General features: G+C 37.5%; 1 protein-coding gene across 13 annotated transcripts in view; it reads left to right on the forward strand.

The window, feature by feature from the left end:
• The window catches only part of MIPOL1 (mirror-image polydactyly 1), a 197,363-nt gene that overhangs the window by 64,059 nt on the left and 119,408 nt on the right, over positions 1-13,896 (forward strand). For all 13 annotated transcript variants that reach the window (XM_055716711.1, XM_055716720.1, XM_055716714.1 and 10 more), the window contains 3 exons: positions 4,673-4,802; positions 10,255-10,288; positions 10,548-10,718. In XM_055716711.1, coding sequence (XP_055572686.1) covers positions 4,673-4,802; positions 10,255-10,288; positions 10,548-10,718 — 335 coding nt within the window. The remainder of the gene's footprint in view (positions 1-4,672; positions 4,803-10,254; positions 10,289-10,547; positions 10,719-13,896) is intronic.

Raw genomic sequence — 13,896 nt, forward strand, 5'->3', positions numbered from 1 at the left:
CCTTTACTGAACAAATATTGAAATTTATACAAGTCAAAGAAAGAGAATCTCTAATGACTTTTGTAAAAGCTTCCATTTAATAGTTAAGGAGAAAAGTTTATATGACATACCAGATGCAATTAACAGTAGATTTTACATTTAATAAAAAGAAAGAAGCATATGTATTTGCTTTATTCATTCCATCATAATTTGCATTAGAGCTGTGGGTGTTTAATGAGCAAATTCCAGCTAAAATGCTATATTGATTTTCTAAGTGAACTTTGTAATAGCTATCTACCTTACAAAAGCTCTCTGTTTACAATTGTTTTCTTTACTAAAAACTAAAAATGTTTTAGAATTGATGAGTTTAGTATAATGAGTCTTTTAAAATAAAGAGCTCTTTTAGAGTATGCAGAGGTTTTAGTTGCAAGGAGAAAGATGTTATTAAATTATTTCCAAAGCAAATAAAGTTTATACAACTAAATAGTAATGTCATATTTGTATATATTATGATGTTTGCAAGCATTGGAAAAGAATCCTTTTTTCTTAACTTAGCACTATGGGATTTAAATATTTTAAGTCTTGAATGTCATTGTATGTATATGAATTAGTAAATGACACAATTCATTTTAGCTTAATACTTGACTATTCATACTACATTTTTGTGTGTCATTTTCTTGCTTGAAACATGAGTTCTATAAGAATTTGTCTTTCTGGTTGGTCAGGCCTCAAGATAAACAGGATAGGGTTGGTTGGTACGCCATTGGAATGTCTCCAAGAAAAACCTCATGGTGTCGACCAGAGCAGTTGGTGACTAAGTAGCTGGATCACTTTTTTTCATTGGATCAGACACCAAGTCAGTGTGCCAGTACGGGATAGTATTTTGCTGTGTATGCCATATCTTGAATGGGACTTAGGAGCCTGACTTGGTACTCTCAATTAATTTTCACCTGGCATTTTTAAAAAGCATGAGGATGATAATCTGGATATTTTTTACTCTTTTTAATATGGAGGATTTTTATCTCACTCTGTCTCTCATCGACTTTTCATTGGACAGCTTATGCTGCACATACTTTCCTAAACATGACACAAAATGTTTCGGTTTTCTGCTGCATTGCAGCCCAAAGGTGCGTGTATTTCAGTGGCTTATTTGAAGACTCCTGTGATCCTTACGGTCCTGAAATTTATGTTAATATTACTTGTGACTCATGTGTAGCTCAATCTGAATGGTGAACTTTATTGTTAACAATAGCTATGGACTACGTGCAATTTTGTAACTGTTACAATATTCCATATAGTATTAAAAAAGGAGTTTTTTGTAAAATATTAAATAGTCACAAATGTCTAGGCATTGGATAACAGAAATGTCTAACCTAAATTCAACAGAAGCTTTGGCTGGTAAAGGAATCAGGTGAGTTAGCTTTCTGTAGACCACTAAAATGCATTAAATGAAGACTTTTATGTATTTTTTAAGGTAGTAATTTCTTGTGGTTAGTGTCAGTATCTGGGTTTTTTCTCTTTTTTTTTCTTTTTTAAACTTACCTGATTTTCTACTCTCTCCCTAATCTTTTTTAATATGATAAAACTAACTTGCAGTATTACTTTTATGAAATAGAAGCAAAAGCCAAACACTTGTAATTGATATGGAACTACTTTTTTTAAAAAAAAAAATGTAGTTGATGGATGTAGTCATTGGGATATTTACTCCAATGCTTTAATTTAGTGGAAGGATAAGAAAATAACAGGAAAGTGTTGCTCAATTTAAGTCACTCTGCCATAGCCAATAGGTAAAAGACAGTATTTTGTAATGGACCTTTGGTGGGGGAAGGGTTCACTGTTCAAGGCAATCAGCCTCTGAGCTGCCATCAGGCATGGTAATGTTTGAGATAAGCAGGATGGTGAAGTAACTTTAAAATAATCTTTTTCTGAATGTTTTCATACTGTTATATATACATTATTTTGGTTTAAGGACAAAGAAGCAATAATCTGGTTTTAAAAAGCCTGGATAGTCATTATTACCACTGGTTGTAGTTAAGCAGAGAGGGAATTTAATACGCCAAAGCACAGTCCCTCTTAAGTGTACTATGCTCATGATCCGTCGCAGCAGTCGGCAAACTGTGGGTTTTCATGCTGAGGTGGGGATGTTATAAGGTCTGACAGAAAGGAGGATGCACTCAAACAGACCAGAAGGACGTTAACTAATGTGGAAATTAATTAACCCCAGAAAAGTAGTAAGTGCCAAATCTTCAGTTATTTTAGACAGCTTTCTATTCATTCCAGCAATTGTTTTCATTATGAAAATCGCATAATGTTTCCACTTGCAGCTTTATGGAAAGGGTTGTCGGTGCAGTGTCTCTGGCATGATGCTAGATAAACTGACATAATTTACTGGAAATACTATAGTAAACAAATATATTAAGTTACGGATAAGTAATAATTACCATACAGAATTAAATGGCTTGTGTATTCCAGATCCAACTGGGACATAGGAGTTGCATTATAGTTTGCCTAAGCAGTCAATGCTGAAGCACTAGTTTCCATGCTTCAAAGATCCCAAGCAAACCTAAGTGGAAGTCTGGTGAGCTGAAATGCACAGCCCACCACATACAATTTGTTCTTGTTCTTGCTGAGCCCCCTACTTTTGCAGATATCGGACTCACCCTCTGTGAGTGCTGCAAACTTATTCCTGACCACTAATCTGTGCACATGTGGTCTTGCAGCTGCTTTACTCATGCCTTAGTTTTTCTATTCCACAGCAAGCAAAGCTTTCTTATTGCAAACGGGGAAAAGATCTTGAAGATAAAAGACACTATTAAGACACTGTTCTTGTGTAACAAGTAAATACTGAAATAGAAGATAATTAAATCAGTGTTTGTTAAATTTAGTGTATGTCTTGAGATTTGTGCTTCTGATGCAGAATTGTTGTGAATGCAGCTCCTTACAGCTCTAGCTTCATGGCTAGGCTTGCAGCTCCTCTGCAGATTTTTGTGAGAGGAGGGACGGCACTTCCAGAAGTAACATTTAGCCTTTCCCTGTCATCTTTTGTCCAATCTGCTGTTATCGTGCAACCTTTTGCTAGAGCTGCAGAAAATGCTCCCTTACTCCCCAGTAACACTCTTTTCCCCAGCCAGAGGACAAGAGGATTGCTTTCCTACCTTGAACATCTTCCTAACTCATCTCTCCATACTCTTTTTCTGTTCGTCTTCTCATTTGTCTTACATCCCTAGTTATCCGAGCTGCTTGTGAACTGTACAGAAACTTACCACTTTTTGTATTTCAGTTGGTTGGGGAGTTTGGGGGTTTTTTGGGTACTGATAAAGCATATTTTGTGCCACCAATATAGCTGCTACTAAAATGTACTGCTGTGTTCCTCTAGTTCTATTCTGTGAAGAACCATAAAGTAGTTTATGTTATATCACACTATCAAGTTTCTGTACAATAACGTACAAAGTTGTGAAGTAGGAATAAGCTAACATATAAACACAACAAAGTTGATGTCAGTTGAGGTAAGAATGGAGGGGTAAAAGCTCTAGGCTAAAGTGAAGAGGGAGGAAGCCTTTTTTTGAGATCTTAATTACTTAAGCAGTGGTTCAGAGAGGAGCAGTTTTCTGAAGGACATAAGGAAGCCCAGTAGCAATGGCTTAATGCAGAAGGTTCTTGAGAAATAAGTGCCAAAATTTGAAAGACTGTAGTATGGTGTTAGGAGACTGTGGCTGAACACCAGCTTGGCAGACTAGAAGGGCAGCATGGAGCATTCTGGAACACACAGACCTCAGCTGAGTTTTTTGGAAGTGCCTGTGACAATTCGAGAGGATATAGTCCTCTGTCTGGGAGTGACAGCGGTCTTACTATGGCATCCTGAAAGTCCCTAGACGTTTCAACTGCAGGGTTTTATGATGACTGTAAGGAGAGATTTGCGGTATTGCAGAGGGAAATGATGAAAGTATGAATAAAGATTTTAGTGGAGGCAGGGTCGAGGTAAGGATTCTGGCAATGTGCCAGAGATGGTGTTAGACGTATTGACAGGGGAGAGGCAGGGAGAAAATGTAAGCTCGGGATGAGGAATGACTCAAAGGTGTTAGTTTGCTCCCAAGGATAGACAGTAAATCTTAGTTTATTGGCACCTAATGCTCCAAGGTCCACGTATGCCGTAACAGATAATATAACAGTATATTACAAAATAAAGTAAAGGCTTGGCAGAGAAGAGGGTGCCAGCTGTGCCACTCTTGTGATACCAGAGACAGACTATGAAAATATTATAAATTGTAATATTTAATATCAGTGTGCCACTCTGATAGGAAGCAGTGTGATGGTAATTTTAATGGATCATTGCTTTTAACTCTGTGTCCTGGAAGAAATCTAATAGCATCTCATATGATTCTGAGCTTTAAGAATTACTTTTCCATTAAGCAAGCATTCCGAATGCAAAGCAAAACACCTCTGTGCCCTGTTTGATTATACAGGGCTGAATCTGAAAACACAGAGCTTTATTTCATTCCTTAAAGCATTCATTTCAGCAATCAACCGGAATTTAGTGTTGTGTCTGAAGAGTAATGTAGACCTTATCCAGAGTAATCCGAGGTCAGTGGAGAAAAGTTGATTTTAGGAGATGCTGGCAAAGGCCCATATAATGCACCTAATAGTGTCTTTCCTTGTCAAGCTTGTTTGTTAAACACACTGGTTACTTTCACAGCTCTGGTGGAAGAAGTTTATTCTGCTCAACGGGAACGTGATGAGGCTGTCATGGCAAGGCTTAGGTTAGCCAACGAAGAGAGAGATGAAGCATTTCTACGAGTCCGGCGTTTAGAAGAGTCTCTCAAAGAGTAAGTTTACTTTTCCTACCCTGTGCAAAAAGGTTGTTGTGTCAGTCTGTGACTGTCATAAACTGCTCAACTTAGCACAAACTTCTCTATGGTGAAATACCAGGCTAGTGCCAGTCTGACTGTGCTGTTGGTTAACTTGTTAGACATCCTGTAAGACTGTATTTTTCTCTGGAGACTGAGAACAAGTGAATAATTTTGATCACAAAAATTAAAAATAAAATTAAAAGCTTTTTTATTGATTTATTCAGGGTTGAATAAGATGAATACCACATTTTGTAGGGATCTTTTGACATGCAGTACCAGAATGTCAGTCAGAAGTTGCCGTGTATAGGAAATCAATCAAGCCTTTAAGCCCACTAGACATTTCCTTCAGCAAAATTTCTACTAATGATGTGGGTGACGTCATGAAAATATATGGTTTTTTTCTTATCTTTAGTGTAGAAGCAGTTTGTAAGGCAATAAGGATACTTTATAGAGTTTTATGTATGATATGTTAACACAACAGAAGTAGGCAAACAGAAGTTTTTCATGGTAGGAAACTGAATAGGTGCAGTTGTTAGTTAACTAAGTAGCAGGCAATTATGTTTTAAATAATTGGTTTTACTAAGAACACTCTTCCCTCTTTGTGGCAGAAAATCAGTCATCTTCTTTTGGGTATTTTTGCAGGTAAGGCCAGAGAATGTTATCAAAATAAATTTCAATAATTGGATGTAGTTTGTGCACCATTACTCTGTGGAATTTACAAGTTACTAGAGTTTGTCACAGCCTGTAAGTATGACTCAACAGCAAGATTAGGACATTCCATTCCCACAAGAATTAGTGCACAGTCTGTTAATGTCTCTACAGAGCCCATTATAGGTGTACATGCATATGAAATCTTGCTTTGAGCAGCAGTCTCTGAGGAAATTACAAATGTGCTTTAAATTCCTATAAGAGGCATCATAACTGTGAGCCTTACTCCAGTCTTTCCAATTTCTTCTGTCACTCTTGTAATTTTATATGTTCCAAGAGTAAAGAAAGCAAGGAAGTTTTGTATGGCCCTAAACGTCAAACTCTGTATAAGCTGTTAGCATAAATGCAAGACCTTTGGGGTTAAAGAGCTCCAGTTCTGCAGCAAATTAACTGTTTTGGTCGACAGACCTATACAATGACTTTTGGGTTTCTGGAAGAAAACACAGATTATTAAGTCTGTGAGAAGCGTGTTGCTGCTTTGTCTGCAGTGGAATCTGTAGACACACAGATGTGTGTCTTGACACACACGAATCCCTCAGAACACCATCATTTGTTTTCTCTTCAACCTTTTCTGTCTGCTTCACTTGTACTGGAAGCCCAACTCAGTTCTAAGCAGAAGGGTGAGAAAAGAGAAGAAACTGCATTTCTTGGCGAACATGCATACTACCTTCCCCAAAAGAATTCAGTGCAGAAGGCACCGAATGCACTGCTAATGACCAATAAAAGGTACTTGCTCCAAGGAGAGGGTCAGTAACTCCCTTAGCTTGGGCCCAAGCCATCAGCCATTATACCTTTTTGCTATCATTTAGAGAATAACAACTGTTGTTGCTGTCATCCACTTGGGTGCTCTTACTGATGCTCTATAGAGAGGCCTGATACCCTGATGCCATTCACAGTCTCAGAACTGGCATAGAAGATTTCCCTGGGGAGAACACCAACCTAACACAGGGAAAAATTGCAATGGGCTGACCAGCTACTGTGGGTTCAATACCTGATATAAATTCCTCTCTGCCTGAACAGTGAGCCATTGTCTGTAGCTAGTATCTCTTCCTGTGTATTCTGCAAGGGTGCAGATCAGGCTTCTGTGGCTGTCAAGAGAGCCAACACGACAACGCAAGACTGAGGACAAAAGCAGTTTAATTTCAAAAGAATTGTCCTTGCCAGACTGCATGTGTACTGTAAGATCAGGGACTCCCATTCTGCATTACACAGACTGTGCCATGGCAGCTCACTGGGCAGTCACACCCAAGTTTTCCTCTCCTGGGTGCTGTGTGACCTGTCATTGAGGGCATCCTGGACATGAACAAAATTAGGCAGATCCCAAGCAAGCTTATGCCTCACATAGGGCACAAATATGTTCCTGAAGGGTTCTGACAAATGTCATAGGCTTTTATTTTTATGGATAGTTTTAGTGTCAGCCATCATGGCAGTAGAAGAAAAATCCTAAATGACAAAAGCCACAAAGGCAGAGAGCCCAAAAGCTTCATTTGTTCCCACTATAAAGTTTGCTAAAGTTTTTTAATCATCCATGCAGCAAGTACTTCATGACAATGAATTGTTGGGCATTGATTGCCGTATGTAATCCCCTGAAAGGGAGAAAACCTCATTTTTTATGTTGTCACGTTCACTGCATCATATGTCTTAATATCTGCCTTTTTGCTTATCTTGCTACCCATTCAGCCAAAGTGCAAGTTTGATACGTAATGTCTTAAGCCATATCAGACAATGTAAGAAACTTCAAAAATGTCTCGCTGCATTCCAGCAATTTATAGTCAGTATTACCTCTGCCCACAGTGACTGTGTCCTTTTGTGCAACCTGACCAAGGTCAAGCTGACCACAGATCTTCCCTGACCCGTATCAGTCCTCTATGAGTCAGCACCTTCCGGATAATGTGATATTTCTTCCAAAAAGAGCAATGGTATGGTGCAGGGAAACATTTACTATTCTTTTTTTTTTTTTTTTTTTTTTTTTTTTTTTTTAAGAAAGTTCTTTGCTGGTTTTGAAATCTCTGGGCATTACAGAACCAAGAAGGCAGGATTGCCTTCATCAGGCTCATCTGCTTTTCTTCTGGTCCGCTTATTCTAAACTTACGTGATGCTTAATTCATGCAGCTGTACACCTTGCAAACAAGAAATGGTTGAGTGGAGCCAAGATTCTTGCTGGAACACCAGCCTGACTGCAGCATTCAGGCTTTTCAGAACATGGGGCATCTTTACTGAGTGTGGTAACATCTCAGCTGAGGTGACTAGATGCGCATTTCTCTATCTGCTCGGATGTCTGGCATTTTGCAATAGGAGAAGCAAGCCAGGACTGTGAGAAGAGTCAAAGTGAGGTACTGCGTTCTCAGCAGCAGAGTCAACCCCATGAGGAAATTACTTTTCTCAACCTCTATATTCTAAGTAGTTTATTACTGTGGCTGAATGGACTTTTTTTTTTTTTGAGTTCACCTCACCGCTCCACTAACCCTCTGTATGCAGTAAAGATGATGGGATGAGCCATGAGGGACTTGGTTTATTTAGTTGAGGAGTTTCTTCTGGAATCTTGGAACTTTTCCAACTACCACCTTTAATATTTTCTTCTGATGCTGGTTGTTTGGAAGGTTGCATTCTCTGTCTCAGACATGGAGCACATAGAGGTTTGTGGGGTTTTTTTTAAAGAACATTGGCTGCTTGTGCCACACATCAAGTTTTAGAGCACAGGTCACTCCTTCCATCTGCTTCTGACTTCCTCCAATGAGAGATCTTTAGAAGAGGGCAATATTGAACAGGCTGCCAACCTTTGTCAAATGCCTTAATGCTTTCTTTTAATTAGCAGCTGGAGCAATTCTGTTGTCATTATTTAACTGTATCAACCAAAATTCTTCCAGTCCTCTTGGCCCTAGGGGTTAGTTAACAGAATGTGTATAGAAATGGGAGCAGAGGAATCCTTGGTTGCTGCTGTTTAAACTCATGAGAAATCTAAGGGTCATTTATTGCCTGTGCACAGCACAGGGAGAGGCAGCAGGGCAAATACATGGCTCGGGATGCTGCTTCTTAAAAAATGCTGTCACCTAAGGAGGTGTATGTGTACCTACGGACAGATCCCTTGTGGCAGTAGCATGCTGAAGGGCCACACTTAACGGTGGTTCCTGTTCTTTTTCCCACCCCCATTTCTCCCCAAGGTTTCTTGCTTACCCAGCCTGTTGGTTGGCTAGGTGATTTTGTTGACCCACACTTTTAGTAGGGTAGAAGTCCTCTGGAGAACCCAGGTCAGTCCTGCCAATTTGCTTTGACAAATACCGTTCCTTTCATTGTGCATACAAACGAGCTGGAGAACCATCTTTAAGTCCCACATGAAGTGGCACTTAGAGCAATGTAAAAACCTAAAGCAGGAACTCTACAAGGAGCCAAGTCAAGGAGCCAGTTCTGAGAATTTGGACTTATAATATGTTTGTTATTTTATGATTTGTGTTACTTATGAATACAAGTCAAACCCAGCAAAGGTTAGCTTTTACTTTGTTTTGTTTAGTTCTGGTGCTGACTGTGTATGTTGGAGTAGTTACTGCGTGTGAATTCCATATAAATATACCAGCTGTTGTACACTGGTAGTACATTCTGAATTATTTCTTTTTTATTTAAAGAATTAATTTCTGTACTGGTTGATTTACTATGCCTTATGTACTGTTATCTGGTAAAACTTTACGCTTTAATGTAAAAGGTGCTAGTGTACTGTCAAGTGCTCTGTGCTGTTTGCTAGCTGAAATCTTGGCTTCAGAGCAGCACCTGTCACAGCACTGTTGAAAAAGTGTGTGTTGCTGTTTAGTAGATGTTTAATGTTACTATATCTGTCTTTTAAAATATCATACACTAGTGACAGACCTACTTGTAGTAGAAGTCACCATCAAGTAAGTAGCAATGGAATGGTAGCTCCAGAAAAGCGGTCTCTTCCATTTTAAAATACACATAAGTGTTTTAAATAATATGCTGTCCATATAACTAACCTTCGGTAAAATAAAATGCATACTATCCCATTTATTAAGTTTTTGTGCTATCACTCACTGCTTTTACACAGCCAGCGTTCAGTGCTGTATGACTAAATTCCTTGTATCATCTTTGTATTTGACAGGTCAATATATGTTCTGTTGAAATAGAAAGGGAGGAAAGTGCAGGGGGGATTGTTCCAGAATTAAATAAGGGCCTTGCAGAGAATTGGCTTAGCTTGCTATTTTATGCAAGATATAAAATCAAAATATTTTTAGGAAACTTCAGCTAGGTTTTTTTCCTCGTTTTGGAAGAGAGAAGTGGAAAAAGAATTGCTTTACAATCTAAAAAAATAATCTCCACAAAAGTCCTGTCCCGTTTCATTTAGGGTGCAGTAAAAACAACAAAAATACACCGTCGGGTAAAAGTTGTAAGCCCAGAAATAAATAAAATAAGAGCATCAGTCATTTCTACCGCTGGGGAACTTTCTTCATCTAAGCACATATGAACAATTGATCCTTGTAGTCATATATAGCAGTAAACATTAATAACTTAACAGTCTGAAGTCAGTGCTGAAGATATGGAGCATTATTGAAAGATGGAGTCGAGCAGGTGGCACTTTAATATGTTCAGTGTCATGGTTGACTCTAAAGACTAGTAGAATGAAATTACTTGAGGTTCTAAAGATTTAAAAAGCGAACTCATTTTGCTGCACTAAGGAAATGCTACTGATCAGGCTTTCTGTGTCCCTTTTTTCTAGGCTAGAAAATATTAACCCTGAAGAAAATGACATGGTAAGCCATTCTCTGAGGAGATTTCTTGATGTCAGTCTTATATCTTAGAGGCTTAAGTTCAATTGAGTGGGTTTCAAGAACTAAGATGTGGGAAAAAGAAGAATTGACACACTAATAATGTACATCTTTGCTGCAATATGAAAATTCAATAACTTCACTCAGTCAATTTACAATTCACATGTGCCTATTAATTAAAACCCTATATTAAATAAAATATATTAAAACTTCATGTCTGACTAACATATAATGCTGTTGGTAGACATTACAGGAATTACTGAACAGAATAAACAATGCAGACACAGGGATAGATATACTGAAGAATGGAGCTATAATTCTGAATCGAATACACAGGACCAAAGAACGTAAAAAGAAAATAATAGCTGAGGAAATGAATGCAGTAATAGAACAACGGGATGCTGCTTTGTCTCAAGTAAGTCTCTACAAGTGTATAATCACTCAATACCAAATTTCTTTTTTTTCTTTTTTTTCTTGTTTTGTTTTTTCTTTTTCTTTTTTTTGTTGGGTTTTTTTTCTTTACTTTTGGGGAAGAAAGTATTTCGCTTACTTTTCTCTGTTGAAAATCTCAAAGAGAGCCTTTGTAGTAAATGACTGATTAATGATCAACTGCTTCATGGTAATAGTGCCCATTGAAATGGCATTAGTGCGTTTTGTCAGGGCATTTTTTTTTTGTGGTTTTTGCACCTGATCACTAGCTTTCTTAAAACAAAATAGTTTTCAGTGTATTGTCCAATCTAAAAACTGTTAAAGGCTTAGTTTTACAGTGTGCTATATTGGTACAATGTATTGGATGACAGCTAACTGGGACTTAAGAATTTGTAAAGGGTTCGAAGTGGCAGAAATATCTATTAGAGGAAGATACAGTAACACATACAACAATGCAAGCAATTCCTCCCTTTGTTGCTTTATTCAGGCGATAAAAATCAGCATGTGGTCCTTGACTCTCAGAGTCTTACACTTCTGTTACATGACTTGAAAGAACCTGAGGTTCTTTTTCTGCTCAGATCATTCATTCCCTGCAATTTCCTACTTTCACAGAACAATATTGTCTTTTTTCACCATGACAAGAGTCTCCTTACTTTTCCCATCTCATGGAAGAGTTTTTCTGTTGGTTTCTGCCCGCCCCCCCCCCCAGGTTTTCCTTCCTGGATTTTAACCTAGATTTAACTCAATAGGAACAGCCTGTAGGGAGGAGCAGTCCAGGAAGGGGATATACCTCCTGGGAAAACACAAGATTTTGGACTGTATGAAACACTGTTATGTATTCATCCCCAATGAGAAATTTCATCTGACTCTTCCAGTATTGAAAATTTAGGCTTTTTTAATGTGAGTTACCAAAGTTAGCCCACATCTAACTAATTTCTATTACATTTAAAGTCAGGTTTGTGATCTTGAGTGTTAATGATAATCTTGGTTGAATTTATATTTTATTGTAGAAGTGTCCTGGTAAAAAAGTCCCTTCTGCACAGCCTATAATTTTCCCTTTTTTACAGTTACTGTTTATGCATTCTCTCCTATTTTAACCTTGAATGCCCCATCTGCCTGGTGCTTAAAATATTTTGTGTGTTTGTCCAGTATGCACGGCAAAGGATGTTAATGTTGGAAGATGTTAATGGCAGAACTATTTTTTCAGTCTACTTTCTTTTGCTTTTATAATAATGATGAGCACCATTGCTACTGGGAAACATCCAGTAGTCCTGCCAAAAGTTTATGTTCTGTCTTCTTTGTACAAGGCATTTGAAAAATGAGCAGCTTATAAGAATAAAGCTCTCAGCAAAAGAGAACGATCTTTTGATATTTTTATTTTTGTTTTGTCAGTTTTTGCTGCTTTGTTGAAGTGGACTTTCAAGCATACTTGGACCATAAAACTATGAATATCAGAAGAATGTCATTGTAGGGCATTTTAATATACATTTTAATTGAACTGATTTTTAAGCTGCCTGTATAAGGGGTAATCTTTTCCAAGTAATCAGCTTGGAAATTAATAAAGATAATTATTTTATATAGCGTGCTAAGTGTGGCTCAAGTGCACAACTAGCAAAGCCATCTTTAGGCCTGTCAGCAAAAAGCACAGGTAATGTTAAGCAGATAGTGCAGCTGAAAAAATAAATTAATAAAATAATAAATCCTTGCCAAATGGAAGTTTAAATGTCTTGTATTAAGTTGTACTACTGTGATACCATTTACAATTTATACCATTGTTTTAAATTAATTATTCTTAATAGAACTCTATTGATCATGTGCTATGTTTTCACATATGTGATGCTTTTACAGCTGTAACTCTTGAATCTAGAAAACAGGTCCTTGGAATTAAAGCTACCATTTCAACCTGCGTTTCTTACTTGATGATTCCTTGGGAATTCGTACCGTGCTTGAATTATTAGTAGTCTTTTGTTAACATTGCAATCGCGGTAGTTATTACAGTGCTAACAGCAAGAACAATAGGAGAGGGATTCCTACATTAGACCACAAAGGGACTAGATATAATTCAGGGGATGTATATGCTTAGCATAGCAAATGCAAATTATTGGAAGTTAGATCTGAGGTCGCCTCAGGCATTCATAACATCTGCAAGTTAAAATCTTTTTCTTTTTGATGGAGGTGACATCAGATATGAGGGGGGGATTGATGAGGACAGACTTAGACAAAGCAGAGAGAGAGTAAACCATGAGCATGCTGTGGCTATCCTCTAGAAAAGGCATTTTTGAAGTTCAGAGGTGGCTGGGCAATGGAAGCTGAATGCTTCGTGACTCATTGTGTGAACACTGCGTAGCTCGGTTCCTGCAAGCTGTTGTGTGGTGCTGGAGACAGCAATGTCATTTAAGTGACCACTATAACCAGTTCCGTATGACAGAGAACCGCCTATATTATAATAAGGTTTTGGACTGACTGCTTAATGAAACTTTATCTGTTATCCTTCTTTATTGTTTTCTTCACAATAGCCTGGCATTTGTCAATTAAACACAGTGAATATAAGTAGTATCTAGCTTTTGGGGGTTTACTTGTAGGATTTCTGATTTTTCTCGTTAGCTTTTACAGCTTGAACACATCACTTTGATTTCAAGTAAGGTTATATTCCTAGAGAATGGACACTTTATAAACTGTGTTTCCTATAACCAGGTGAATACAGATCACTTTCAAATAGTTTTTGAAATGCAATTTTCAATACTTTTTCTTGTAGTTATACTGTCAAATTGCATTTAAATGGACTGCTGTTGCAGCATACTTGACAATGGTTAGCTAGTTGCAATTATTCTATTTGAATTTTACTTGAAAAATTTTTTGATTCTTCAGAAAAATGAAGAGCACTGTCCATGTCTTGGAAAGGTCATGAAATTTTTTTTTGAGCCATAACACACAAGGACCTCTACATATTTTTTGAGATTTACAACATGAATGTTACTTCTTACTAGGAAGCAGATAGAGGCACTTCTATCGCTGTATTGAGCTGTGCATGTGTATGTAATCTTAGATCATTCACTAGATTGCTGAGCAAATATGCAAACTACTTTTTGTATGTGTGAAAACAAATAAAATGGTATAAACTCAAATATTTGATACTACTTTTAGTATGTATTTTCAAGTGAATA

This window comes from Falco cherrug, chromosome 7 (genome assembly GCF_023634085.1).
Source record: "Falco cherrug isolate bFalChe1 chromosome 7, bFalChe1.pri, whole genome shotgun sequence".
Lineage (NCBI taxonomy): Eukaryota > Metazoa > Chordata > Aves > Falconiformes > Falconidae > Falco > Falco cherrug.